Here is a 26,056-nt window from a genome sequence, read left to right as displayed (position 1 = left end):
TAAGCAGGGCTGTTAGCAGGGCCATCCTGGTGCAGGGAGCACTTGATTTTTGAGCAATACAAATTGTAAGGACCAGAGAGTTACTTTTGCACAGACAGCACAGTCTCTGAATTCCTTGTCACTTTCAATTAACCATGAGCTCACCCAGCTAGCTCATAAAAGAGATTCCATGTCTCTCCCTCTCTAGCAGCCGGAGCCAGACACCCTCATGTGCCAATGCTGCTACCCTAGAAGTGGCTACTGGAGCCAGAGGAGGGGCCCCACCCCTTCCCTTGGACATCTGGGGGAGTGGGGAGAACTGCAGCCCTTACTGTCCTCTGGACCAAGAAGCCCATTCCCTCCCCGGTAAACCTAAGGCAGCACCCGGCGTGTTTTTGTTCTTTGTAAGGGTTCACGCATTTAGAAGCAAAATAACCCATTTTAGAGTGAGGAATGGGATCTTTACCCAGATTTAAAGAACATTAGAATTTTGCTGTTGTTAAGTCCTCAGAGTTGTCATTTGGGGAAGGAAGGTGTCAGACAAAGAGGAATATCTGACTGTGTGTTAATCACTGCGCTTTACGAAGATTACAATGGCATTTATAGTTTCTGATCATCTGCTTCTTTTCTAGCACGCGGCTTGACTTTCTCCCCTCCCCTATCAGCAACAGAGGTTGACTTAAGGGACCATTGCAAGGAGAATGCTGTAAACTCCAGGATGAGAGGATGATCTGTTTTTTCCCCAGTGCCTAACTCAGAAATGAATGAATCATTGCTGAATGAAAGAATCAAAGACCTTCAAGGATGGCAGTTTTGGAACAGCAAGAAGAAACTTGCTTACTAGAGTGGGAAGAGACAGGTGTAGGGGCCTGGAGGAACCTGGAGCCAGGGTTTGAACCCCAGCTTTATCACTTAGAGCTGGGTGGTCTTAGGAAATTACTTAATTGCAACTAGGCCTTCAGCTGTGAAAAACAGGATGCTTACATCCACCTCTTGTGCTGCTCTGAGTGTTAAATCAGCTCATGGTTGGAAGCCACTCAGAACCATTTCTGGCACACAAGCACAAAGTGTGTGCTATCATTACCACTGGGTGCTGGGCATTTTCGTGTTCTTACCCACTCTGACCCTTCTAAGGCTGGTGGAAATAATGACAGGAAAGACAGTAACAGGTGCCAGGTGAATGTGTTGTCACAAGCCTGAAGAAGTGGCATTGGATGATGTGGCCTGGCTCCTCATTACATCCACACCTCTCAAACCTGAGCAGACATCAAATTCACCTTAAGGCTTGACGGAGATCCAAGCTGCAGGGTCCAACGCCCAGAGATCTGACCCAGTAAGTCTGGGCGGGCTGAGATTTTGTTCCCATGTTGTGCTGATGTTGCTGTCGAGACCATACTGTGAGCACCACGTCCACACAAGAAGAAAGGATGTGAGAAGCTCCAAGAGGAGGAAGAATCAGAGTTTTGATGCAGTCCTGGACTGCATCACGAATGGGGTTCATTCATTCCTCCAACTAATATTGACTGAGAGCAGGCCCTGTATTCACCTATCAATTACAAGGACAAAAAACAAGCCGAAAAGATACAAGAATGAGTCTGTCCGGGAACAATGACTTACTGAGTTAAACCAGCGTTAAAGAAGTCATTCTCTGTAGGCCCGATTTGGAGCATCACTTATTATTATGGTAAAATATAAGTAAAATCTACCATTTTTTAAAGTGTGGTTTGGTGGCAGTGCATGCATTCACATAGCTGGGCAACCATCACTGTCCTCCATCTCCAGACCCTTTCTCATCTTCCCAAATTGAATCTCCAAACCTGTTAAATGTTATTCCCTCTTTCCCTGAATACTGGCAGCCACAGGATTGGGCTTGGTTTCTGCCTTTATGGACTAGAAGTAGAATCACACAATATCTGATCTATGATTCATCTATGTTGTAGCATGTGTTAGAATATTCCTTTTTAAAGGGTGGGTAATATTCCACTGTGTATGTAAACCATATCTTATCATTGGACATTTGGGTTGTTTCTATCATTTGTGAATAATGCTGCTAATAAATCCACACTGATGTACAGATCAGTTCACTTTCTTGCTATCAATTGTTTGGGGGTATGTACTGGTAAATATAAAGCCAATTGAGTTTGCTTTGGTAAGGATTAAGCTCACAGCCCCTCCTTTCCTCCCCCACACACAAACTTTTTCTTTCTTAGACCTTCACCTCTCCTGCCACTCAGGAGTCCAGATCTCTCAGCCATCAGAATCTGATAACCACTCCACACCTGCACATATTATGACAAAGCTGGAGGATTCTATTTGAATGCTTCCTAGGCCAGAAGCATGCACTGATCTGCCTCTCCCTGCAGTGGCAGCCTCACTGATATGCTGTCCACACACACCTGTGCCAGGAGCTTGTTCCGTGTTACAAGGAACTGATAGTCGCTGGATTCTGACACCTTTCGAGAGGAAGCTGCTCAGGCAAGTGATTTACTCTCTCTAGTTTCAAACCCCTGGTCTGAAAGTGGGGATAATAGTTCCCTATGTACTAGGGCTGTTTTGAAAATTAAAGATGACTTTAACTAATTAAACTAAGGAAAGATAAACTAAGATAAGGTAAAAAAAGAAGTGCCTGGCACAGAAGAAACAGTCACCAACATTGGCAGTCATTAGTATTAGTTCTGGGTCATTCTTTCAGATACTTGCCAAGAAGTCCTAGCCATAAAAACGCTGAGCATGTAATTAACAGCCTTACTAGGCCAGAAGCCTGGAACCCTAGACAAGAGGAAACAAATTTTTTAAGTCACAGAATTCAACTTGTAATTACAACCTGGCCCCAAAGAATTAAAAGATACCTTCAGATAGGGAGGATATCTGGGGGCAGGGATCTTGGTGGAACCCACAAAAGTATACTAGAATTCCTGGCAACCAGCTAGGAGTGTAAGCATTCTTCCCGTTTTTTTGTTTTGTTTTGTTTTGTTTTCTGCACTTGGAAATGCCAGATAAAAATGAATTCCAGAACAATGGAAATCAGAGACAAGAAATGGTTACAGCAAATGCGGCCAGACCTTCCCCTAGAATGGCCCCAGTCCTTCTGGGACGTGTTCTGACAGCGTGCTGGCCCTTGCTAAGCCTCTGAGAGGGGATGATGTTCCCGCTACTTCCCTTGGAAGAATATTCCATGGTGAAATATGACTCACTGTCAGGGCCCTGGCCTTTCCGATTCCCTTTCTTCTCTTGACCCACTTTCGTCTTGCTGTGCCCCTTGTACAAAGTCAAACGAAGCCTCCCCTAGAGGAGCCTGCTCGGGAGGACTGACATTCAAAGACCATTACCACCTCTTAAACTCGGCCCTGTTCATTTAGCCAAGCAAAGCATGTATAATTCTTTTAATCTTCCCTCATAAATCAATCTCTACGTTCCTTAATAGTCCTTCTCCCGTGCTTTGAACTCGCTCCAGTCTGGCTGTCCTGAGCTCTTGCTCCGTGGACACTTGAGAATTACCAGTCAATCATGACATGCCTGCGTCGGGAGGCCCAGCCCGGGTTCAGAGTGCTCTCCCCACACTGGATTGCCAGCTGCCAAGGGCATCGTGAGCCCAGAGACCAGCAGCCTGATCTGCCAGGTCAAAGCGAGCCCTGCCTGGTGGCCAACCCCGCTCAGACGCACTTGCAGCCTTTGCCACTGTGGCCCGTGGAATGGCCTGGATGGGGTCTTACCTGGAAGGTGCCGGCGTGGTCTTCTTCCTTATCACCCTCTCTGTTCTCTTTGAGGGCAATTAACGTGAAGCCTCTGAAGTAGGAGGGAGGAGCAGCTGAAAGTGTCACTGTGAGAAAGAAGAAAGCAATTTATAAGCACAGGAATCAACTGTGTTTCATTTGCTAAATGAGATGGACCTGAGTTCTCCATTAACATCCCATATCTGTACAGCAGAGGAGCCAAGAATGATGAGACAGCCTCACCTGTAGGGGTCTGTACCCTCTTCACCAGATCCTGTCTACATTCAAGAACCTGCTAAATGCCTGATCTGTTCTCTCACTTGAAACTCTTTTTTGGGGGGAGGAGGGGTGTAATGGAGTTTGAACTCATGGCCTAACACTTTCTAGGCAAGTGCTCTACCACTTGGGCCACTCTACCAGCCCTTGAAATTTCTATTTATTTACTTATTTTTTGAGACAGTTTTGTTGTATAGCCCAAGCTGACCTTAAACTCAAGATTTTCCTGCCTGCCTCTCCCAAGTGCTCTCACTTGAAAATTCTTGTGTCAACCAGGGCTATGGTGAGCTCTCTCTCAGTAATCCAATTGGATAAAGACAGTCCCTGGTGAGAAACTCTAGTCTTGACAATTATCTTATGTTATACTTCCATTATATCTGCCCAAGAGAAATTGAGCTCTTCAAAGCACAAATTCCCTTAGGAAATCTTTTGTGGCACAGAGGCTGTGTGTTCTCCAAAATATCTTTCCTTTTTCTTGTAGAAACTCAGTTAGACCACCTCTCCCAGTCCTGTTGCAGTTAGATCCCCTTATACCCAAGTTCTGCCAGTGGGAAGCATGGATAGACAGACTAACCCCTACAGACTCCCCAAGATCCTCCACCTTCACTCTCCTGCCTCTGCCTACTGAATGCAGAAGATCCAGCAGAGGACTCTGATGCCCCAGGAGAAGGACAGTGGGGTCACAGAAACTGGGTTTCTGAATAAACATATGAAGAATCACTCTTTGAGCAGAAACATCCATGTCGTACCTTATACGAACTGGATATAAACTTATATTATGAGAGGTCGTTTGTTACGGCAGCTGGAATTATGACTATATTCTTTCTTTCCACTATTTTTCCATCGAAATCTAGCTCAAGGGCCTTTTCAACAAGACAATAATGTTCATCCCTCCTATTGGGTCCCCAATCTTTTGAGACAGAAATCTTTTATTGCAATTTTTTGTACTAAATTGCAATTCTCTGTTGATTTGGTACCTTCTCCACTGGATTGTGAATTAATGCAGGAGAGGAGCTTGTATGTGTGTGTGTGTGTGTGTGTGTGTGTGTGTATTAGGGTTTGAACTCAGGGCCTCATGCTTGTTAGGCAGGTGCTCTACCACTTAAGCTACATTGACAGCCCTTTTTTTGTGTGGAGTATTTTAGAGATAGGGTTTCTTTTTTTTTTTCATTTTTCTTTTATTATTCATATGTGCATACAAGGCTTGGTTCATTTCTCCCCCCTGCCCCCACCCCCTCCCTTACCACCCACTCCGCCCCCTCCCTCTCCCCCCACTCAATACCCAGCAGAAACTATTTTGCCCTTATTTCTAATTTTGTTGTAGAGAGAGTATAAGCAATAATAGGAAGGAACAAGGGTTTTTGCTGGTTGAGATAAGGATAGCTATACAGGGCATTGACTCACATTGATTTCCTGTGCGTGGGTGTTACCTTCTAGGTTAATTCTTTTTGATCTAACCTTTTCTCTAGTACCTGTTCCCCTTTTCCTATTGGCCTCAGTTGCTTTAAGGTATCTGCTTTAGTTTCTCTGCATTAAGGGCAACAAATGCTAGCTAGTTTTTTAGGTGTCTGGCTGCTTCGAACTGTGACCCTTCTGATCTCTGCTTCATGAGTAGCTAGGATTACAGGCGTGAGCCACTGACACCCTGCAAGGGGCTGGGTTTTCATTCCTTTTGTATCCCTATTATCTAGCACCAAGCATCAAGTGTTCAAGTTTCTTCAAATGGATGTAAATTAGGATTTAAAATTCTGCTTGAAGTCAAGATTCATTAACTTCAAGGGATCCCAGGTATCCTCTAATCCAGGTTTCTAGTTTCACAAATAGAAAATCAAGACAGAGAGATCAACAGACCTCCCCCTCAGGTCATCAAACCATCCAAAACTGACTTATGGCCAGAATTAAGGGTCTCTTTCCCCAAATTAACACTTTACCCGTGGTTCACATACTAAATGTAATCATCATACTAGGGATCTTTTGCAAGTATTGAGTGATTTGTTTTAACTTTAAAAATCAATACATTTAGCCTATATTATTTATGTAATTATGATTAGCAACCCCTATTTGGGAAAGTGCATTTAGTCCTCTAAATTCCTCAAACTAGTTTCAGTCATGAAAATGAAGCACCCTAAAATACCCCCTCCCCAAAAAACTATTATCTTGGGTAATGTCTCAGTGGTCCATGAATCACCAAAACAATGATATCACAGAGAAGAACAGAAAGATTACAAATATCATGCCATGATTGGTCAGTTCACGCCACAAAGGTAAAGGAGCATTCCGATTGGTTACTGATGTCAATAAAAAATCAGAGCCAGGCACAGTGGCTCACACCTGTAATCCTAGCTACTCAAGAGGTAGAGAACAGGAGGACTGTGGTTTGAAGCCAGCTCAGGCAAATAGTCGAGAGACCCTATCTCTTAAAAACCCATCACAAAAAAGGGCTGGTGATGCAGCTTAAGGTGTAAGCCCTGAGTTCAAACTCCAGTACTGCAAAAAAAAAAAAATCAGAAAGTGAAGAAGAAAGAATGAGAAAAAACACAATGAAGTAGAGTAAGAAAAAACATGGTGCTTTGCAAAATAGGTGAATATGTCAGGAGACAGAGCTGGGGATCTCTGATGGATGACAGACAGTCCAAGAGCAGTCTATGTTCCTAAGGTGGGGGTAGGCTGGACTTTAAGGCCAGTTACACAACTCTGGAAGAAGAGAAGCAGAGGACAAAGTAGCAGACAGTAAGGATGCTCCACCTGGATTCCTCAAATTCCTTTTGTGACCCTGGTTTCTTGGATCCAGTGGCCAGTACCTGTGCTCTCTTCTGGAGAGCTGTCTGCAGGTCACTGAAACCTGTTTTACCTACTATGAAAGGCCCAGCTCCCTCACATCAGGTGAGGACAACTTTAGGGGGTTATTTACATTTCAAAATGCCCCTAAAGAATCAGACTAAAAACTTCCCTGAGGGACCTTGCCTGGGCCCACAGGCTCATCCCTGTCCTGCCTCTCTCACTCACTTCCTGATTTCCCTGGGAGTACCTCCTTAATAAATGAGCACTTGTACCTACATCCTCATCTGAGGCTTTGTGTTATGAGTTAAACTGTGTCCTCCAAAAGAAAATGTTGAAGTCATAACCTCTCACACCTGGGAATGTGACCTTATTTGGAATTTGGGTCTCTACAGATGTAAGTAGTCAAGAAGAGGGCATATTGGATGAGGTGAACCTTAAATCCAGTAGGACTAGTTGTAAGAAGAGAAACGGAAGTCAGGCATCAGTGGCTCATGCCTATAATCCTGACTACTCAAAAGGCAGAAATCAGGAGGATTTCAATTTGAAGCCAGCTCAGGCAAATAGTTCTTGAGACTCTTATCTTGAAAAAAAACCATCGCAAAAAAGAGCTGGCAGAGTGGCTCAAGAGGTACAGCACCTGCCTAGCAAGTGTGAGTCCCTGAGTTCAAACCATAGTACCACCAAAAAAGAAAAAGACATGGAGACACAAGAGGAAGAATGCCATGTGCTGGCAGAGGCAGAGATTAAAGTAATGAATCTAAAGTCAAGGCACACTGGGGATGGCTGGCAGCCACCTGAAGCTTGCATGGGACAGACTCTTTCCCCAAAGCCCTCCAGAAGGAACAACTCTGCTGACACCTCAACTTCCACTTTCCAGCCCCCATAACAATGAAAGAATAAATTTCTGTTTTTTTAAGCCACTGGCTTGTGATAATGTTATGGCAATTCTAGGAAATGAATACGGACATCTTTTGGGAACAGACAAGAGATCCCTGCTCTGAAACCATTGCCTTCAGGACAATGCTCAGATTCCATAGGCCAAAAGGGCCTCAGACCTGCCTCTCCAGCTTCACCAGGCACCTTCCCACTGCTCCTTCACACTAGATGGATTCACCTGCTACCCCTTTCCTGAAAAGCCTTCTCAGTTCACCTGCAATATTTTTTCATGTACTCCTCACATGCCTGCAATGTTCGACCTCCTCCATCCCTCGCAAACTTCCTCAGAAATCAGCTACATTTTCACCTTTTGTATGACTTCCACAAAGACAGATGCTCTTTTTCTTAAGATTAAAAGTGCCTTCAGACCTCCCCAGGTGGGATGCTGCCTCTGGGTTATAGGCTGAGGCAGCTCTGGGCAGGGCCAGGTCTCCACTTCACTCAGGTTCCTTTCTGGAGCCAGGACACCTAAGAAAGCTGGTGCTAGGAACCAGAGACTACTTCTTCCCCCTATCCTGTGGCAGTTGATCCTAAAGAATGTGTCACCATCCACGTCAAACCCAGCTTTAAACAAAACACTATAATAGATTTGACCTGAAGCCATAAATGTAGCTATAGCAGTGCCTCTGTGGGAGAAGAGGGAGCTGAGGCGAGCTGTGGGTAATCTTTCCAAATTCTTAGCACTCAGAAGAGTAAGGTAGTATTGGCTTAGATGGTGAATCTCCTGAAAAGGTGGTGAAGCTGTTGGCTTTCCCACTCCAAAAGAGATCTTGGAGAAATCAAAAAAGGAAGCCAAAAAGTAAAAGGATAGAATAAAACAAAAACAAAAGCAAGAAATGAAACATACATCCTTGAGGAAACTTTGTATTGCTCATAATAAAGAAGTTGTTAAATAGGAAAGTATATTTGAATACACAGGAGGACATGGGGGAATGCAGATATATTTACAATAAGACTCAAAGATGGAAAAAAAAAGTAGTATATGTTAAATACAGGGTCTAGAATTTCTGACCTCAAACATCCTGGAACTTGTCACTCTGATTTCCTGGCATTACAACACAATATCTGGAAAGGATATTAACTATGACCTGATTTAACCCCTTGCATTCTGTGTTGGGGCTTCTGATATCCACAAGCCAAGAGACTAATACCAGCTCATACCATGCAAGATGGGAACTACATACAGCCCAGGTGCCTCGCCTCCTAGTTGAAGGCATTTATCCTGATTGTAAACTAAAATGATAACTAACATCTCCACAATGTCTGGGATTCCGGGGACTGCCTTCTAATCCATCTTACAAGTGACAGAGGAAGGCCTGTCACACTGCTTTGTAGTCTTACCTTATATTTTCAGATGCTTATCTGCAAGTGAGATGTTTTTGACATCTTTTAAAAGCTATATTGAATGGGCTCAGTGCTTGAGAGCCTGGGCGTGATGCCAGCAATACAAAAACAACATATTGAGCATTTTGTGAAAAAGTAAATACCCACAACTTGGAATTTAATGTAATCATTTTTTGAGAATTCATTGAATTTTCTTCCTCTTCTCTGGTAACTTGAAATCATCAAATCTAGTAGTTCTCATGAATCTACAAAAATACATAAAAGAATAAAGAGAAGCTGGGCACCAGTGGCTCACACCTGTAATTTTAGCTGCTCGGGAGACACAGATCAGGAGGATCACAGTTCGAAGCCAGCCCAGGTAAACAGTTCACAAGGCCCTCCCTTGAAAAATCCCTTCACCAAAAAGGGCTGGTGGAGTGGCTCAAGATGTAGGCCCTGAGTTCAAGCCCCAGTATAGCAAAAAAAAAGAACTAAGAGGAACTGTAAGCTATTTTCCGTATTTGTAAAAGCCTATCAGAAATCACATCTATGTTAAAGTTGAAAAAGATAGTCATAGATATGTTTTTTTATGTAAAAATACCTACATAAGTAGCATAATAACCACATTTACCTCAGAGTAGTAGTATGAAGTATAAATGAATGAATACATGTAAAGTCCTTACAACCATCCCTTGGCATGAAACTATTCACTTACATTAGCACTTACTATCATCAGTGATGCAGTTGTCACATTACATGTTTTGTTTTATGTGTTGTTTATAATTTGTAAATCCTTTAAGGACCAACATCTGAGCTCAGCACAGTGATTAGCACAGTGTTGATGTACCACTGAACTTTCAGAATAGTGTTCAAGGACTGTAGACTCAGTATTGTTAAACATTGCAACTCTCACATTGATCTGTAGATTAAGTGCAATCGAAATGAAAATCCAAGCATGTTTTATGGTATTTCTATATGGAAATGCAAAGGGCCAAGAATATCCAAGACAGATTTTGGAATGGAGTACAAAATTGGAGGGTTTACATTACCGGATATCAAGACCTATGCTGCTATAGAAATTCAGCCAGTGAACTATAGCAAGGAAACAAAAATGGGCCAGTTGAACAATGCAGGGTCCAGAAAAGTTCCACAAATGTGTGAAAACTTGATGTATTATAAAAATGTACTGCAGAGCAGTGAAGGAAATTATATTTTCAATAAAAGATAACTGGGTAGCCATGTTAAAAAAAAAGGTGTATTGTTGACCTTACCTCACACCACACACCAAACAAATGCCACATAGATTGCAGAGCTAAATGTAAAAATGAAACAATAAAGTTTTTAGGAGGTAGCATAAGATAAAATGTGACTGACCTTGGAGCAGAGATTCTTTTAAAAGTATATAAAAAAAGCACTGACCAAAAAGTACCAGATATATAAATGGAGTATATCAAACTTTTGCTCATCAAAAGACACTGTGTAGAGTGAAAAAGCAAATCACAGTGTGAAAGAAAAAATTTGCAATCCTATAACAAGCAATTGACTTTCATCCAAAATATATAAAGCACTCTTACAGATCAATAAGAAAAAGACAGACAACTCAATAGAAAAAAATTACGCAAAATGCAAGAACTAATACTTCACAAAAGAAGGTACATAAGTGGCTAATAAATATATGAAAATCACTCAAACTCATTAGTCAACAGGTAAATACAAATTAAATCCACAGTAAAACACTGTTGTATATCCACTGGATTGACTAAATATAAAAGAATTACCTGGGACTTTTACACACTGTTGATGAAAGTAAAAATTAGCATTTTTTTCTGGAAAATTCTTTGGCATTATTTGCTGAAGCTGAACATACACATACCCTAGGGCCCAGCAATGCCACTCCAAAAGCAACAGAAATGCATGCATATGTACACCAAAATCATTTATAATAATATTCATGGTGGCATTATTTGAACTCACACCCAACTGAAAACATCCACACTTTCATCTGCAGTAGAAAAGATCTATAAATTGTGGCATATTCATAGAACCAAATGCTTTATAGTAATGACAATGAACAAATTACTGTGACACTCAACAAGCATAATCCTGAGTGAAAGAACACAGACACAAATACAAAGGTTGTGGTTACATCTGTGTATATTTATATGAAGTTCAAAAACAGGCCAAGTAACCCATTGTGCTCAGAGGTCAGTGTAACAGTGGGAATGGGAGGGAGTACACCTGGGCGGGTGGGGGGCACAAGGGATGCTACTGGAGTGCTGATTACTTTTAAATTGGGATAAATTAGGTTTCATCGAGAAAATTCCACAAATGAGTACAGGGTGCTTTGAACAAGTTCACCCCCCTGTTATATTCCCATGTTCTATTTCTTGATCTGGGTCACGGTTATATGAGTTTATTCAACATGTGATCATTCACTAAACTGTATGATTTATGAACTTTTCTGTATGTAAGTTATGTTTTGAAAAGAAGATTATTAAAATATTTTTCCAAATGATAAATATCCATCTTCTTGTACATTTATGTAGTGCACTTAAGGAGTTAATCATAAACTCATCTTCCAGAATGTTACATTTTTGTATGTTCTAGAAAACTCAGTTTGTACTCTCCCTTATTAAATGTAACACAAGATAGGGGCTCTGGAAGTTGAACTCAGTGTGGGGTTTCGATCTGTAATTATCCCGGGTGAAGATGTTATTACCCAGTATAATTTGAAGAAAGATAGGAGACCCTATCCTCCAGAGAACTCCACTGTGTGCCCTCCTCCTGAAAGGCACAAATATACTGCATGTTCTGAGTCTCAGTAACAATCAAAGACGACTGCCTGGCAGTAAATAATAGAATCTTCTCTCTAATGACTCCTCCCAAGTACCTCCCAAGAGAGCCCATTAAGAGATCCAAAAATTCAAGAAAAATGCTTACAGAGGGTTTTAAGAAAGGAGGGTAAAAAGGCTATTTGGAGTCATCCTGGGAGCATATACAGGGAAAGATGCAGGGTCAGAATCCCAGAGTTACCAGTATTTATTATGTGACCTCTGGTAAAATACTTAACTCCCCTGTTTCCTCATTTTTTTAAAAGAGAGCTTAATGACACTGCCTTTCTTATAGGAATGTAGACTGGATTAAATAAATATCCATCACAATGCTTGGCATTTGTAAAGTGTGCAAGAATTGTAAAGAATGACGACATGTTGATGTGGATGATGGTGGTGGCAGAGGTGATGATTGTGGATGAAGAAAGAGACAATGATGAAAGTGAGGACTGATGAGAGAGATCGTGATGATGAAGACCACTGTGCTCAGCAGCTGATTAATCAACACTGAGTTTCAAAGAACTGATCTCTTCAAACATTAGTAAGCCAACAGGCTGACCAAAACTCAGATAAACTGCTATCCAACTCATCTTCTATGCCTTTTATCCTCGTTAGATCTTGTCTGGTTCCATCACCCCTCCCACTCTGCTTCTTGACTTTCACAATCGGAACCCCAACCTCAGTTAGAAAGTCTGGAAGCAGGTCCCAGGGGCACAATACGTCCAGCCCTTACCCGCTGTTACTGTCACTCCCTGGTCTTTATGTCACAAATCACAACCACAGTGAATTTCAGCTTCTTCCTCAACTTGTAACATGGGGTTATACAGACTGCTGGAGCATTAAAGCCACAGGGGTCTCCTCCCCATTTTTCAGCTGGGGGAGCTGCCACTCCCATGCTTCACTAAAAAATTGGCACAATTCAGCCCCCTCAGCCAGGAACAGGCAGAACACTTGCTGGTGAGGAGTTGGCACATAGAAAGGCAGGACTAATAATTCAGAGTGACCGAGTGTATATGGTGAGGTCAGATTAGGCTGTCCCCTAGGGTGACCTTCTTCTGCCAATATGCTCAGAATGTCCAGGCAGAGATAAAATTTCTCCCACTCCAAATGAAAGATCATACACATTCAAAATTATAAGGGTTGCTTTTATACAATGGAAGTAACTAAAAGGCCTAGGTTCAAATTTCCATATTTATTTTGTACAACTTTGAGCAAGGTACTTAACCTCTCTTTGTCTCAACCTACTTATCTGTAAACCATCAGTAACATTATTTACCACAGGTTGTCATGATGATAACTAAGGAAAATATAAGCGTATATAAAAAATATTTGCTACAACAAGAAAATATATAAAAACAAGTCATTTTCCTGTATGAGATGAGGAATGTAATGATCACCTAGGCGATCCGACTGAGGATTAAAAGAAATAATGAGTATGTAGCAAATTGTAGCAACTGAATAAAAGTTCATTCTTTTCCCCATGTGTTACCTCATCACAGGATAGCTTAGCACCAGATCAAAGTCCTGAGCTGAACAATATGTGGATAGGAAAAAGAAGAATGGTGCTGTTGTTTGGATCTTGAATGTCCCCCAAAGACTCCTGTGTTGAAGGCTTGGTCACCAGTCTGTGGCAATATTGGGAGGTAGTGGAACCTTTAGGAGGTGAGTTCTAGTGGAAGGAAGTTAGGTCATTGGAGGTATTCCCTTGAATGAGACACTGAGACTCCAGGCCCTCCTCTCTTTCTTTTACTTTCCCACTGCCATGAGGTGACCAGGCCTCCTCCACCATATGTTCGATCATGTTGTACTGTGTTGCAGCAGGTCCAAAGCAATAGGGCTAAGCAGTCACAAACTGATACCATGAGCCAAATAAACCACTCCTCATCTTAAGTTGATTATCTCAACTATTTTGTCACAGTAACGGGAAGCTGACTAACACAAATAGGAGGGGTACTCCTGGGGAACCAGTAATGTCAGTCAATATAGATAAGAGCAGGAAGCCTGAGAAGACCCCAGCAACTCCCCCTGTTCTGACCATGTGATCATTGGGGATGCCAATCATAGTCCCATTTCCTGCCTGAAACATCAAGTCATAAAAGTGACCATCCAGATTGAATCTGTCTCTGTGCCCATTCCCTTGTGCTGGTGACCCAAGCGGGTGGTCTTTCCCTGGGATATTTTAGTTTGGAGTGAGAAAGAAAGGGCTTTTCACTTAGTCACAGAACTAGGTAAGAGGCTCTTCATTGAAGATTGTTGGCAGCTACTTCCCTGACATTTGGAGAAAGTTTACCTGTAGTAAGAAAAACAAATAATTCTGGCTAGACTATAAGAATAATCAGTAGGATAAATGTGTCAGTAACTTTCCTTTGCTGTGACGAAATGCCTAAGTAAACCAACGTAAAGGAGGGAAGATTTATTTTGCCTGCTGGTTTCAGTTCATGGTCACCTGGGTCCATTCCTTTTAGGCCTGTGGCAAGGTGCAGACCACAAGGTGTAAGAGCATGTCTGAGGAAAGATGCTGTCCTCATGCAGCCAGGAAACTGAGAGGAGGAAAGGTAGAGGAGCCACAGACAAGCTATTCCCTTCAGAGGCATGCCCCCCCCATGACCTACTTCCTCCAACCAGGCCCCACCTCCTAGTTTCCATCACTTCTTATAATGCTGTCAAAAAGTCAATCCAGGCTGGGGGTGTAGCTCAGTGTAGAGTGCTTGCTTAGCCATGCACAAGACGCTGGGTTCAATTCCCAGTACCAGCAGAAACACACACACACACACACAAAATCCTTTAGTAGATTAATCATTGATTAAGTTAGCGATATCATGATCCATTCACTTCCCCAAAGTCCATCAGCTGACAACCAAGCCTTTAACACCTGAGCCTTAGGGGGTGTTTCAGATTTAAACCATAGCACTGAGAAAGCAGTCTTCATGACTAAACTGAGGCGGCTGACCAGCAGGCGACAGTTGCTATATAAATGTCATTGAGATGACAGCAGGCTGTTTACTTCAAAACTAGACGTCAGCTTTAGGGAAAAATCTGGAAGGATGTCTGAGGGCTCTGTCCTAAGCTCTGACCTATTCAACATTCTGATCAGCTTCTTAGATAAAGGATTATCAGGCCTGCTTGTCAAAATTGTGGATAATCCAAAGCTAGTTTATGTGGATAAATCACAGAATCCAGATTCTGTGATTGGATGACAGCTCCAGAGAGGGACCAAAGCAGGTTGACTTAAGTTCAATGGGGAATCATATCATTTCTTATCTGCAAGGCCTGGCATAGAGATGTATGCCTGTAATTCCAGTGACTCAGGAGGTGGAGGCAGGAAGATCATGGGTTCGAGGGTAGCCTGGGCAAAGAAAGTGAAACCTCATCTCAAAACCAAATGATAAACAAAAGGGCAGAGGGGTATGACTCAGTGGTGGAGTGCTTGTCTAGAGGTCCTGGGTTTAATTCCTAGTGCTGCAAAAAAAAAAAAAAAAAAAAAAAAAGAGGCAGTTAACTTTATATAAAGAGAAAAGATTATTTTGGCTCATGGATCTGGAGATTTAGTCCAAGATTGGGTGGCCCCGTGGTTTGCAAGAGTACCACATCATGGTAGGGGGCGTGTGGTGAAGCAAGCCACTTACAATGTGAGTTAGGAAGCAGAGGCTGAGAGGCAGGGGCCCCAAAATCCCCTTTGAGGGCATGTGCCCAAACCTAAAAACATCTCATAGGCCCCACCTCCTAAAGGTGCACAACTCCTTCCAGGCAACAATCTGGGGACCAACCTTTTAGCACATGGGTCTTTGGGGAACACTATCCATATTCAAACCATAGCAGCTAAGGAGGGCAACTGGCCTTCTCAGAAAAGCAAGAATTTGACTTGGCTGTAAGCTCTGTGCAATTCCAGACAATGACACAGCTGCCAAAAGAGCAAACACAAGACCTGGCAAGCTTCACACACGCAGGGTCCAAAACAGGACAAAAATCATTCCCCATGTCCCACTCCTATCAGAGCACATCTGGAGTACAAAGTACAGGAACAAGAAACAGCATCCCATAAGAAATGGTTGAAGAAATGGGGCATGGCATTTTAGTCAGAAGGGAAGCTACTTATCCACAAACAACTCAAGGGCTGACATATGGCCCAGGGGAGACCTTATTTCGTTTGATCCCAAAGGCCAAAACCTGAATGGTGTGTGGAAGTTCCATGGGAGGCAACAGAGAAGTAAAAATGAGGTCAGCCCTAGTCTCTGATTATGGCTGGGGCTGGGACAGGGAAGGACAGAGAACCATGCTCTTGGAAAAGGCAACAGGTGGCCTTTAGTTTGTTGGTTGAAAGCTCTCCAAGTGATCCTAATACATAGCTAGGTTTGGCAACCACCACAAATGGTTCCAAAGAAATTTATTTCAATAATTCGTGTCTGAGCTCAGCAGTCCCCTCTGCCCTGCTTCTCCATATACTTAGAGCCCGTGTTGGGTTGGCAGCCCCTTCCTCTGTCCTTTTGCCTATTGTAGCTCTGTTTTTTTCCCCTCTGTATCATCAATGAGGGTGCTTTCCACCATGCCTACACCTGCCCTCTTCCCTTCCAATGGTCTTCACCCTCGACCAAGCCCATCTGCTGGTCCTCAACCTCCAGCCACTGACACTGGGCATCCTTTCTCTCTGCTGCCACCACCTGGAGTTCTTTGCCTTCTATCTGCTCTCGCTTGGAGTCACCTTTCTCTTTGACTGAGACTTGCTTTCCCTATCTTCCCTCTGCTGTTATAGAGAGAGAGAGAGAGAGAGAGAGAGAGAGAGAGAGAGAGAGAGAGACAGAGACAGAGACAGATACAAAGAGACAAAGATCTTACATCAGGCCTTTTGGGGTTCAAATAATACACTGATTTTTTTTAAAAAATCAGTGCCTGCTATATCTTCTGGGTGCTAAAGATAAAAAGGCCAATAAGAGAGACAAAGTCTTTGCTCTCATAAAATGTGTATTCTAGGTGGAGGAGGAGATGATAAACGATAATTTCAAGTAGTGTTTAAGGGCAAGGAAGCAAATAAATCAGGCAAAAGTGATGCGAAAGATAAAGTGGTGGTCAGAGAGGCCTGCTTAGATGTGACTTAACAGACAAGGACTTAAAAGACAAAGAGTCAGAAATACAAAGGTCAGACATATAAGAACTGTAGGCTTACAGAAGACAAGTACAAAGGTCCTGGGATGGAAATGAACTTGGTGTGTTTGAAAAATTCGAAGGACAGTGTTGCTACTTCTGGGATAAGGAGGAAGAGGAAAAGGAGGAGGAAGAGGAGAAGTTGGAGGAGGAGGAGAGGCAAGAGATGGGTTCCCTGTAGTACCTGGAATCACCATTCAGTTCCACATTCTGCTTCTGAGTCTGCCTACCTTCCCCCTCTCCTATCCCACAGGTTGTGATTAGTTCTTGGAACCCTTCCCTGCTCTTCCTCTCTCTCACCCAGTCCATGAAGCAGATTCACAAATACCTACACCACACTGCAGATGGACCCATTCCCCATGGGTCTCCTAGGCCTCAAGCACATCAGTAGATGCGTAGGCTACCATTTCAGTTTCCCTAAACTCTTCATGGCAGTTTTGACTATTCTGTGCAAGTTAGGAATCTTGTATATGTAGAGTTTCCAGAGTTCTTATGGTGTTGTCACCCTACTCCCTGTCCTGTCCTATTAGAGCCTCAGCTCCAGCCCAGCCAAAACATTCTGAAAAAAATGTTACACTTTATACACAAGAGCTGGGCATCATCAGGAAAAGCTGTTATGTGACACAGTGAGCTTCCTAGCACCATAGGTGTCTGGGTGCATTTTGTATAACCAAACACATATTGGGTGGGTGGGAGGGGAGGGGGAGGAAAGAAGAGAGGAGGGAAGGGAAAGTGAGGAGAGGAAAGGGGAGAGGATGGGAGGGGATGGGAGGGGAGACTGATTTTAATTGATTCCAGCACTTGTCACTCAACTCACTGCATTCAGTGAGTTGACCCTCCCTCACTCTAACATGTAGTGGACTTTGTACTTGTGCGTTAGTGTCTAAGCAAGAGCAAACCAATGGTTTTATCTACTGCTTAGTTGAAAGCACATGGATCTCTTCCCATGTCAGAGGGGAAAATGGAAATGCTGGACTTTCTGAGAAATGCCAATTCCATTCCATTCCCACTAACAGAAATACGTGAGAGGAGCAAAAAATCAGGCCAGACTGAAGCTGGTATCTGTGTTATATCTGATATACAATTTCAAAGGATCTTTAAGGAATACTTTTGACTTATGTGTTTTTCACTTTCCATAGTACCTTTTGAATCTAAGCCTTAAGTAGGACAGGATTGTACTGTACCCAAATTATTTCTTCCATTTTCATTCTGAATGTCTACCCCAGTGCCTTTTTCTTTTTCTCTTCCCAAACCATGCCCTTGCTTTTTTCACATTTTCCTTCATTCCTCTCTTTCCTTCTTTCTCCTTTTTTTCTGCTTCCTCCTTTATTGAGGGAAGAGAGAGAACAGAACATGTTGCCTACATATATTTGTACAAACACACATGACTGAAAACACTCTCGCATACACACTTGCACAACACACCCCAACATTCTTCCTCTACCCGTATTCATGTAGCAGAAATGTCAGCTTACACACTGTAGACTAGACCCTTCAGGAAGACCGTTCATTGAATGGGAGCTTGAAATACTGTGTTTTTACATGATTGGTATTAAAATATATAACAAAGAAGCACATTGTTCCCTCAAATCCATTTCCTCACTTTTTGTTTTTTGAGACAGGGTGTCAGTATGTAGCCCAGGCTGGTCTTGACCTCAAGATCCTCCAGCCTCTGCCCCCAAAGTGCTGGGATTATAGATGTATACCATGCTGCCTCTCCTACTTCATCTTTTTGAAAAATAAGTCTCTCCTTGAAGTGGGCAGCCTCATGCCCATCTTGATGCTATGTTTCCCAGTCTCCCTGGAAGCTGGGTGTGGCCATATGACTAAATTTTTATCGAGAGTCTGTTTTGAAGGAATGGGTACTCATTATTAAAATAAAGCCACTTGTCCTCCACTCTTATCCCTGTCCTCTGTACTGCATGGGACTAGAACTCAGATGAGATGGAAAAACACTGGCTGTAGCCATCCCAGGACAGTGCTCTCCAAGAAAAACAAGTGTAAGCCAGATAAAATTAATTGTGCTAACAGGTAGCCAATAGGAATGAACGTAAAACAGGTAAAATTAATCTCAACAATATAATTTATTTAACCTAAAATATATAATACTTGTTTTAGCATGGAATCTATTAGAATTATTAGCTAGAAGGTTTTTTTTTTGTTTTTTGTTTTAGCAGTTCTGGTGACCAAACTCAACTGGCTAGGCAGGGACTCTACCACTTGAGCCACACTCTCATTCCTTTTTACTTTAGTTTGCTTTTCAGGTAGGTTTTCATGCTTTTGCTCAGTAGCCTCATCCTGTAATCCCCCTACCTCTACCTCCCACTAGATGAGATCACAGATGTACACCACTACCCCCAGCTTGTTTTTCAAGATAGGTTCTCATTAAGTTTTTGCCCAGGCTGTCCTCAAACCATGATCCTCCTTTGCCCACGTCCCAGGTAGGTGGGATTACAGGTGTACACCACCATATCCTATGAGAAGTTTGTTCTTTTTTCATACTAATTCTTCAACAATACTTAAAGCACATTTCAATTCAGACTAGCCACATTCCAAGTGTATAACAGTCTCACTTGACTATAGGCTAGTGGGCAGAGCAACAAGACTGAAGGAACCTGGGCTCCTAGGTGACCTTGTGGAGCACAGCATCCTATGACAATGGACCTCCCACATATGTCTTGTTTGAAACATTGTATTTGGGGATCTCTTTGTAACATGCGCTTAACCTGTAGCATGACTAATAGAACATGGGAAGAGTTTTTCTCCCATTCTGCATAGCAAGCACATGGGTAGTGTGATGGTGAAAACCTCTTGCTATTAACCCATGCTTGTGACCATATCAGCAGTGACCGCCTGTTGTTCCAACTGAAAGTCGGCTTTAAGGGGACAATTTACCTGTGTATGAGAAAATACCATATCCAATGCCAGTTGGATATGGTTTCATTTTTTTGTATCTTTTTTTTATTTCCCCAAACTCAAAGCAATAAACAATCCCTACACCCATTCAGCATATATCAGAAAACTAAAATTTCACAATCAAAAGAGGACAATGGTGAAAAGAGAAAGGTAGAAGTGAAACTGAAAGAGTGACAAATTCATTATAATATCCTTAATAGTACTTTAAAAAGAAAAAAAAGACCACAATAGAAGAAAAAGTTTATTTAGAAGACTTTACCCAGCTTTAAATTCTCAGCTCCTACACATGTTCTTTCAAACGTCTAGTTTTACAAGCATGGCCATAGAACATCTGCATGTAAAAATAAAACAATAATCAATTCAGATTTTTTTCCTTGTTCAATTTGTTCCTGTTTCCCCACAAACAAAAGGAATTGGTTAAGAACTGACAAGGTTCTTCATGTTTCTAAATTAATCCTCTGGTTTATGGGAAAATGCAATACTGAAGCACATAAAAAAAGAAAAACACAAATAGAAAGAAGATCCATCACTTTACTACTTGTATCTGTGCTATGTCAGTTATTACCATGATTTGTGATCCTGCTTTCTTTAAGGAGACTCACCATCCAGAAGGCTGAGTGAATCCTTTCTATTCCCAACACAGCTTATTGAGTCGGCATGGAAGACTGTTTAAGAACACACATTTAGGAGTCATATGGACCTGAGAGTGTATCCTGACTCCACTGATTATCAGCTGTGTACCCGTGGGTAAGGAACTAGACCGCTCTGAGTCTTCTCATCTGTAAAATAATAATAAACTGCCTCAAAGTACTATAAGGAATAAGGGAGGTGAGCAGGAAGTACTTAATATAATGTTTTATTTGGTGTTTTGCTGATGAGTATTTTTCTATTTCCAGGACACTCATCTCGTCTCATCACACACACACATTTTGCACCTACCATGTGACAATTTCTTTTGACTTGGATTATTTCTCATTTTCATAGCAATGCTGGGGGGAGGGGAACTAAATGCCCTCATTTAAACATGGAGAAATTGTGGCTCCAGGAGATGGAGTGGCTTGCCTGGGGCCACAATGAACATGAGACCATGCCTCATTTGACATTAAATCCTATGCTTTTCCACCAGTCTGAGGTGTCCACCCCTACAGGCAGTGTGTGCCTCAGAGTGGGACAAAGAAGAGAAAGCAAAGCTGCTTTGGAGGTCTCCAAACCTCCCTGTTTAGAATAAAGCCTCCAATTATGCTTGAAGTTGGACCAGCTTTTGAAATCTCCACTACACATTCTTTTCCCATCAAGTTCCTTGAAATCTCCCTTTAAAGAGCATCTTGGAAAAGCCACTCTCATTACCCAGGGTCTGACTTTGTTTTCCTAATAAACAGACCTCTGGTCAGACAGAAGAGCCTCTTATTTTCAATCAGTTCTTGAATATTTCAGTTGATTTTCTCCTATTTAGCTTGAAATTGTGATCTGGGAAAGGCTGGTCCTGCAAATTGTCCTCCTATGTGAGAAGTCCCTTGAGGATCCTCAACTTGTTATTTTTAATCACTGTAATCTCCTTTCAAAGGAGGCCATGGTCAGAAACAGAGCTCTCCTTTCAGGGCTTTCTAACACACAATTATTGCAGGGGGAGAGGGTTGAGAGAAGTGGAGGGAGAGCAAAGGAAGTCAATATACCACTAACAACTTGGAAAAGCCTGAATAATAATCTCAACCGGACCCCAGGCTGTGGGGAAGAAACCCCATGATTCATCGTTTAAAATAAAATAAGAAAAAGATAGTGACCATTTTATTCGTGTCTAGAATACCCAAAGGCTACACTCAGATGAGGGACTCAGAGAGCAGAAACTATTTGGGGATGAATTGGAACACAGAGGACAAAGACTTGAGGCAGGAAAAGAAGTCATTGATTCCAAGGACTGTGAGGAACCCTAATTCAAGGAAGAAGAAAAAAGAAAGAAAGCAGTAGAACACCAGGGTTAACTTCTACAACTCTAAGTCCATGCACCCAGCAGAACGCATCACATTTACTTTTTAACAAAACTTATTCCAAGAAAGTATAAGGCAACAGAAAATAGGCCAGTGCCCTTTCTTACTAACTTTAAATGGAGGAACGACGTTTGCTTTATACAATATTTACTCAGGAGACCTTAGCATGATTCCTGTCATCTTTCTTCCCAGGTCTCTTAGCCATAAGAAAGGAGATTACAGCCCCACCTACAGACTGAGAAGGCCTCAAAGTTCAAAAGATTGAAGATTTAGGCTGGAGAGTCCAGGACCCTTCTCTAGTTCCAATTCCCACCTGATGAGCCCGGGCTTTTAGGTAGTTCTCTGGTCATGTGATTAAGGAATGTGTCCCCTCCCAGTGCTGGGGTCACTTCTTCCAGGGCTCAGCCAAATAGGAGGATTAGTGTGGGAAGAGATGCCAGGAGGACACTTGGCCATGGACCCACACTAGCCTAAATTACGAAAAAAATCTTCCTGACTTAAATTAGGAACAGTTTTAGACAAGGCTCCTAGTATAGAGAAATCACCATTCATTCAATTAAGTCTTGAGGACCCACATAACAACGACCATTCACGGGTAGATGGGAATGGAAGAACGCTAATGAAACCAACTTTTAAATCACACACACACACACACACACACACACACTGACCAGGTCCATTCCTCCACTATTAAACCAATAAAGGTCTCACATATCCAACTCAAACTAATGCGTACTGGGTTCGTGTTGTCCCTCGGGCACACTCACCTTTACAACCACCCGAAGAGGTTGGGTAAACAGCTCTTTTTGCAGCTGAGAAATAGGCTCAGGGAAATTAAATGACCTCCGCAGCTACTAAACCAACTCCTTTTGAGTCCAAAGCCACCTCTTTCCCTGCCTAAGCGGCTGGATCGGTTTCCCCAGTGAACTCAGGCCGTAGGTTTGGAGGAGGAAGGAAGGGGCCAATGGGATTATGCCCTTCGCTCCCTCCCCACCCCCACTCGGCTCCGCGAAGTGACAGACCCCGCGTGTCGGCTCGACTCTCTCCAGCCGCCGCGCCAACCCGCGCGCTCCCTAGCCCGCTGAGCACCGTGTTCTCCGCCGAACATCTTTCCGCGTGGAGTACCAAGGCTCCCTCCGACGCGCGCCGGAACCACGAGGTTCCTGGTCAAGATCTGAGGACGCCAACGTGAGCAGGGCGCACGGAGTAGGTCCGGGTGGAGAAGGCCGGGTACACTACCCCAGGAAAACAGAAGACGATGCATTCAGAGAAGGGTGGCCCTTGGCGTTGGTCTTGCACGTGGCCTGGGTGCCCGCTGACACTGTCCCAAACTTTCTCCGGCGATGCTCCCTCCGCTTCCTCCAGCGACTCTTTAGGGAACAGGGAAGGCGGGGGTGGAAGGTGGCGACTAGGAGCCCATTTGCCCCTCCAAGTGACTCGCTCTTCCCTGCTTGGCACCAGAACTGACTCATGAAGGCGCGCGGGTGAGGGGACGCGTGCAGTGGCGGGACCCCCAGGTGAGGTCAAGGTGGGCCTCTTTCCCTACTTGAAGTCCCGCGTCTCACCCGGAGCTCAGAAGCTGCTGCTCAGGAAAGAGATGTCTCGGGAGACAATGGGATGGAGTCATGGGGCTTCAGGTCGGTGCCAGTCGTCCTGCCCGGAGGGCCTTATCTACTTGGACATTTCCTCCTGGCGCTCTAGAAACCCGGCTCTCGGCTGAGCAACATAGGCGCGACATGCCTGGGATGCGGGCTGCCGGAGCCAAGGTCCCAGAGCCTCCAGGAACCAGGCCTCTGGGAATCGGATTCCCCCTCCCATGGGGAACCTATCCAGGGTTCTTTTGGGACCCCATTCCACCTTGGATTTTAAGGTCCTCTCGCTCGCTCAGAAACATGATAGAGTAATTTGGGGATCTTTCCAGGGACCCTTCCGAAGAGCTTCAGGCTTATCCTCCCCTCCTTGCGCCCCGGGATCAGTTAAGCAGAAGCCGAAGTCCCTTCCCGTGAAAGGACCTATCCAGGGAAGCCGGAGTGACCGTCCCATTCTGAAACAGCCTGCGAGAAACTGTTCTCTCCTTCAGGGATGGAAGCGAGGAATGCTGCCTTGCCTAGAATGCACCTGAGAGAAGCCAGGGTCCCCTTCTTTTCAGACACCGACCTGGGGAAAGGAGGGTCCTTTCCCACCTGCCGATGGCCAGGGTTGAAGCAGGGCTCCCTCCGAGGCAGGCGGGCGTGACGCGCGGCTCCGCCACAGCCCCCGCCTGGGAACCGCGAAACGGAGGTCTGGGCTGTCTCGCCTGCCTGTGGTCCCCGCGACGGCCCGGGACGCCGACCCGCGATCCGCACAGAGCTGGCGGCTGAAAGGGCTGAAGGCAGCCGGGACAGAAGGGCCTTACAGGGGCTGCGCCGACACCGTGCACCCGGGGACTGCGCGCCCTCCTCCGGCACCGCGCGGTCGGCGCCCTCCGGTGACCAGGTCAGGTGTCCCCAAGGCCACGCCAGGCCACTTACCGCGGTAGCTGCTTCCCGGCTTGTAGAAGTCGGGGTCGCCCTCCACGCGGAGGCTGAACTCGGTGTAGCCCTCGCGCCGCGTGCCCTGGGCGCGCAAGATGCGGCTGCAGTAGCCCTCCGACTTGGCCACTTTGTCCAGGGTCTCGTCGGAGAAGGCCAGCGCCGCGGCCAGGGGCAGCGCCAGGGCCAGCAGCGCCGGACTCCGGCTTAGCCTCACTGGCGCCGGAGACAGCCTCATCCTCGCGGGTCCCCCAACTTTGTGCTGCTGTCGCCGATCCTCGCCAAGCGGACTCCTGCCTGAAGTGGTCCCCGAGGGAGGTGAGACCTGGAGGAGCCCGGGTGGCCAGTGGGAGCCCGGAGCGGCGCTGGCGACTCGGAGACCGTGCCGCCTCGGTTTGGCGGCTGCCGAGCTGCGCTGAGCTGAGTCGAGCGAGCGAGCGAACGAGCGAGCGAGTGGAGCAGCGCGAGGAGGGGAGGGCGCGGCGAAGGAGCAGGAGGAGGGAGGGCTGGTTTTGCCCAGATCCCCGAGCGCAGAGCTGTTTTGTTTCGAGTTGGCGATTAGCGGCGGCGGCGGTGTTTATTTTGCGACGCTGGGTTCCCAGGGTCTGGTGGGAAATCGTGGGATGCAGGGACATCACAGGTTCTGTCCCACCACCAAGGAGACTGCTTCCCCAGTCCCTGGCTACACCCTGAGCTCTGTGGACCACGGTACATGGAGGAGGAAAAGCCTGCAAACTAACTTTTATTGCGCACCTACTCTGTGCGTAGCTAAACTGCGCAGCCTTCTTGCTGCATCAGCACGAGTGTCGGTTCCCACCACACACAATAAACATTACGGTGCTGTCGCTGGTTTTATAGACGACAGTAGGCTGGGTTAGATCCCCTGATTCACTAGCTTTGTGGCTTTTCACATGGCCACATTGTATCAGGTCAGAGTGGACGATGAGAAAGAAGCTGGAGGACTCAGAACCTGGCGCCACAATGCTTTTGGAGATGTATGAAAATTGTTTTCTTTCAAAGCGGAAGGAAAAGAAAAAAAATTAGGCTGAAGAAAATGTTTTGCTGTATAATATTAATATATTCGTCTTTGTACCCACACAGCCATGAAATAGGATATTTAATATTTTATGAAGGAAGGAGCCCACAAAGACCCCCCCCCAAAAAATGCCTATAACCCAGGAAGGTCTTCCTACTGCCCCGGAAAGGAGTTTTGAAAGGGCCAAAGAAGAGCCCGTGTTTTCTTGGCTTAGATTTTTAGTGCAGGTTCTCAGTCCCCAGGGACAGTTTTGGGGAGATGTGCTGAGCTTGGGGACATTCTAGGAGGGCCTCAGGCATTAACCAGAAGACCAGAAGGGAAAAGACCGCCAGACAAGAATCTCTCCCACTCTTTCCAATGGAGAGACCTGAATCCAACCTCAGTCCTGCCACTCACACATTGTGCGTCTTGGGCAAGACCACCTCTCCAAGCTTGTTACAGGTGGGAGTATGTGTGTGGGGGGGGGTGTTACTACACCCACTACACCCTTCCTGAGGGGTATTGCTCTAGCATTGAATGAAACCCCTCATGTAAAGCACTCTGTCTGGTCTCCAGTGCTTCCCCAGCCATAGGGACACCTTTACTCCCCTGCCCTCAGTGCACATAAACACCCCCACACACTCTTGCTCCT

The 26,056-nt window shown here is 44.6% G+C and overlaps 1 protein-coding gene and 1 long non-coding RNA gene across 3 annotated transcripts in view; one reads left to right on the top strand and one right to left on the bottom strand.

The window, feature by feature from the left end:
* Window positions 1-1,985, top strand: part of LOC141410940 (uncharacterized) — an 82,207-nt gene extending 80,222 nt beyond the window's left edge. Inside the window, exon 3 of the long non-coding RNA XR_012435747.1 lies at window positions 612-1,985. This is a non-coding gene — a long non-coding RNA (uncharacterized lncRNA). The remainder of the gene's footprint in view (window positions 1-611) is intronic.
* The window catches only part of Spon1 (spondin 1), a 282,898-nt gene extending 257,755 nt beyond the window's left edge, over window positions 1-25,143 (bottom strand). Inside the window, exons 1-2 of one of the 2 annotated variants that reach the window (XM_074041877.1) lie at window positions 24,390-25,143; window positions 3,693-3,799 (exon numbers count right to left, since the gene is read on the bottom strand). In XM_074041877.1, coding sequence (XP_073897978.1) covers window positions 3,693-3,799; window positions 24,390-24,627 — 345 coding nt within the window. In that variant the 5' untranslated portion in view covers window positions 24,628-25,143. The remainder of the gene's footprint in view (window positions 1-3,692; window positions 3,800-24,389) is intronic. The other variant, XM_074041872.1, reaches the window with a different exon arrangement.
* Window positions 25,144-26,056: the final 913 nt, after the last annotated feature.

This window comes from Castor canadensis, chromosome 1 (genome assembly GCF_047511655.1).
Source record: "Castor canadensis chromosome 1, mCasCan1.hap1v2, whole genome shotgun sequence".
In the NCBI taxonomy this organism is placed as follows: Eukaryota; Metazoa; Chordata; class Mammalia; order Rodentia; family Castoridae; genus Castor; species Castor canadensis.
This window is presented reverse-complemented; position numbering and strand designations above follow the sequence as displayed.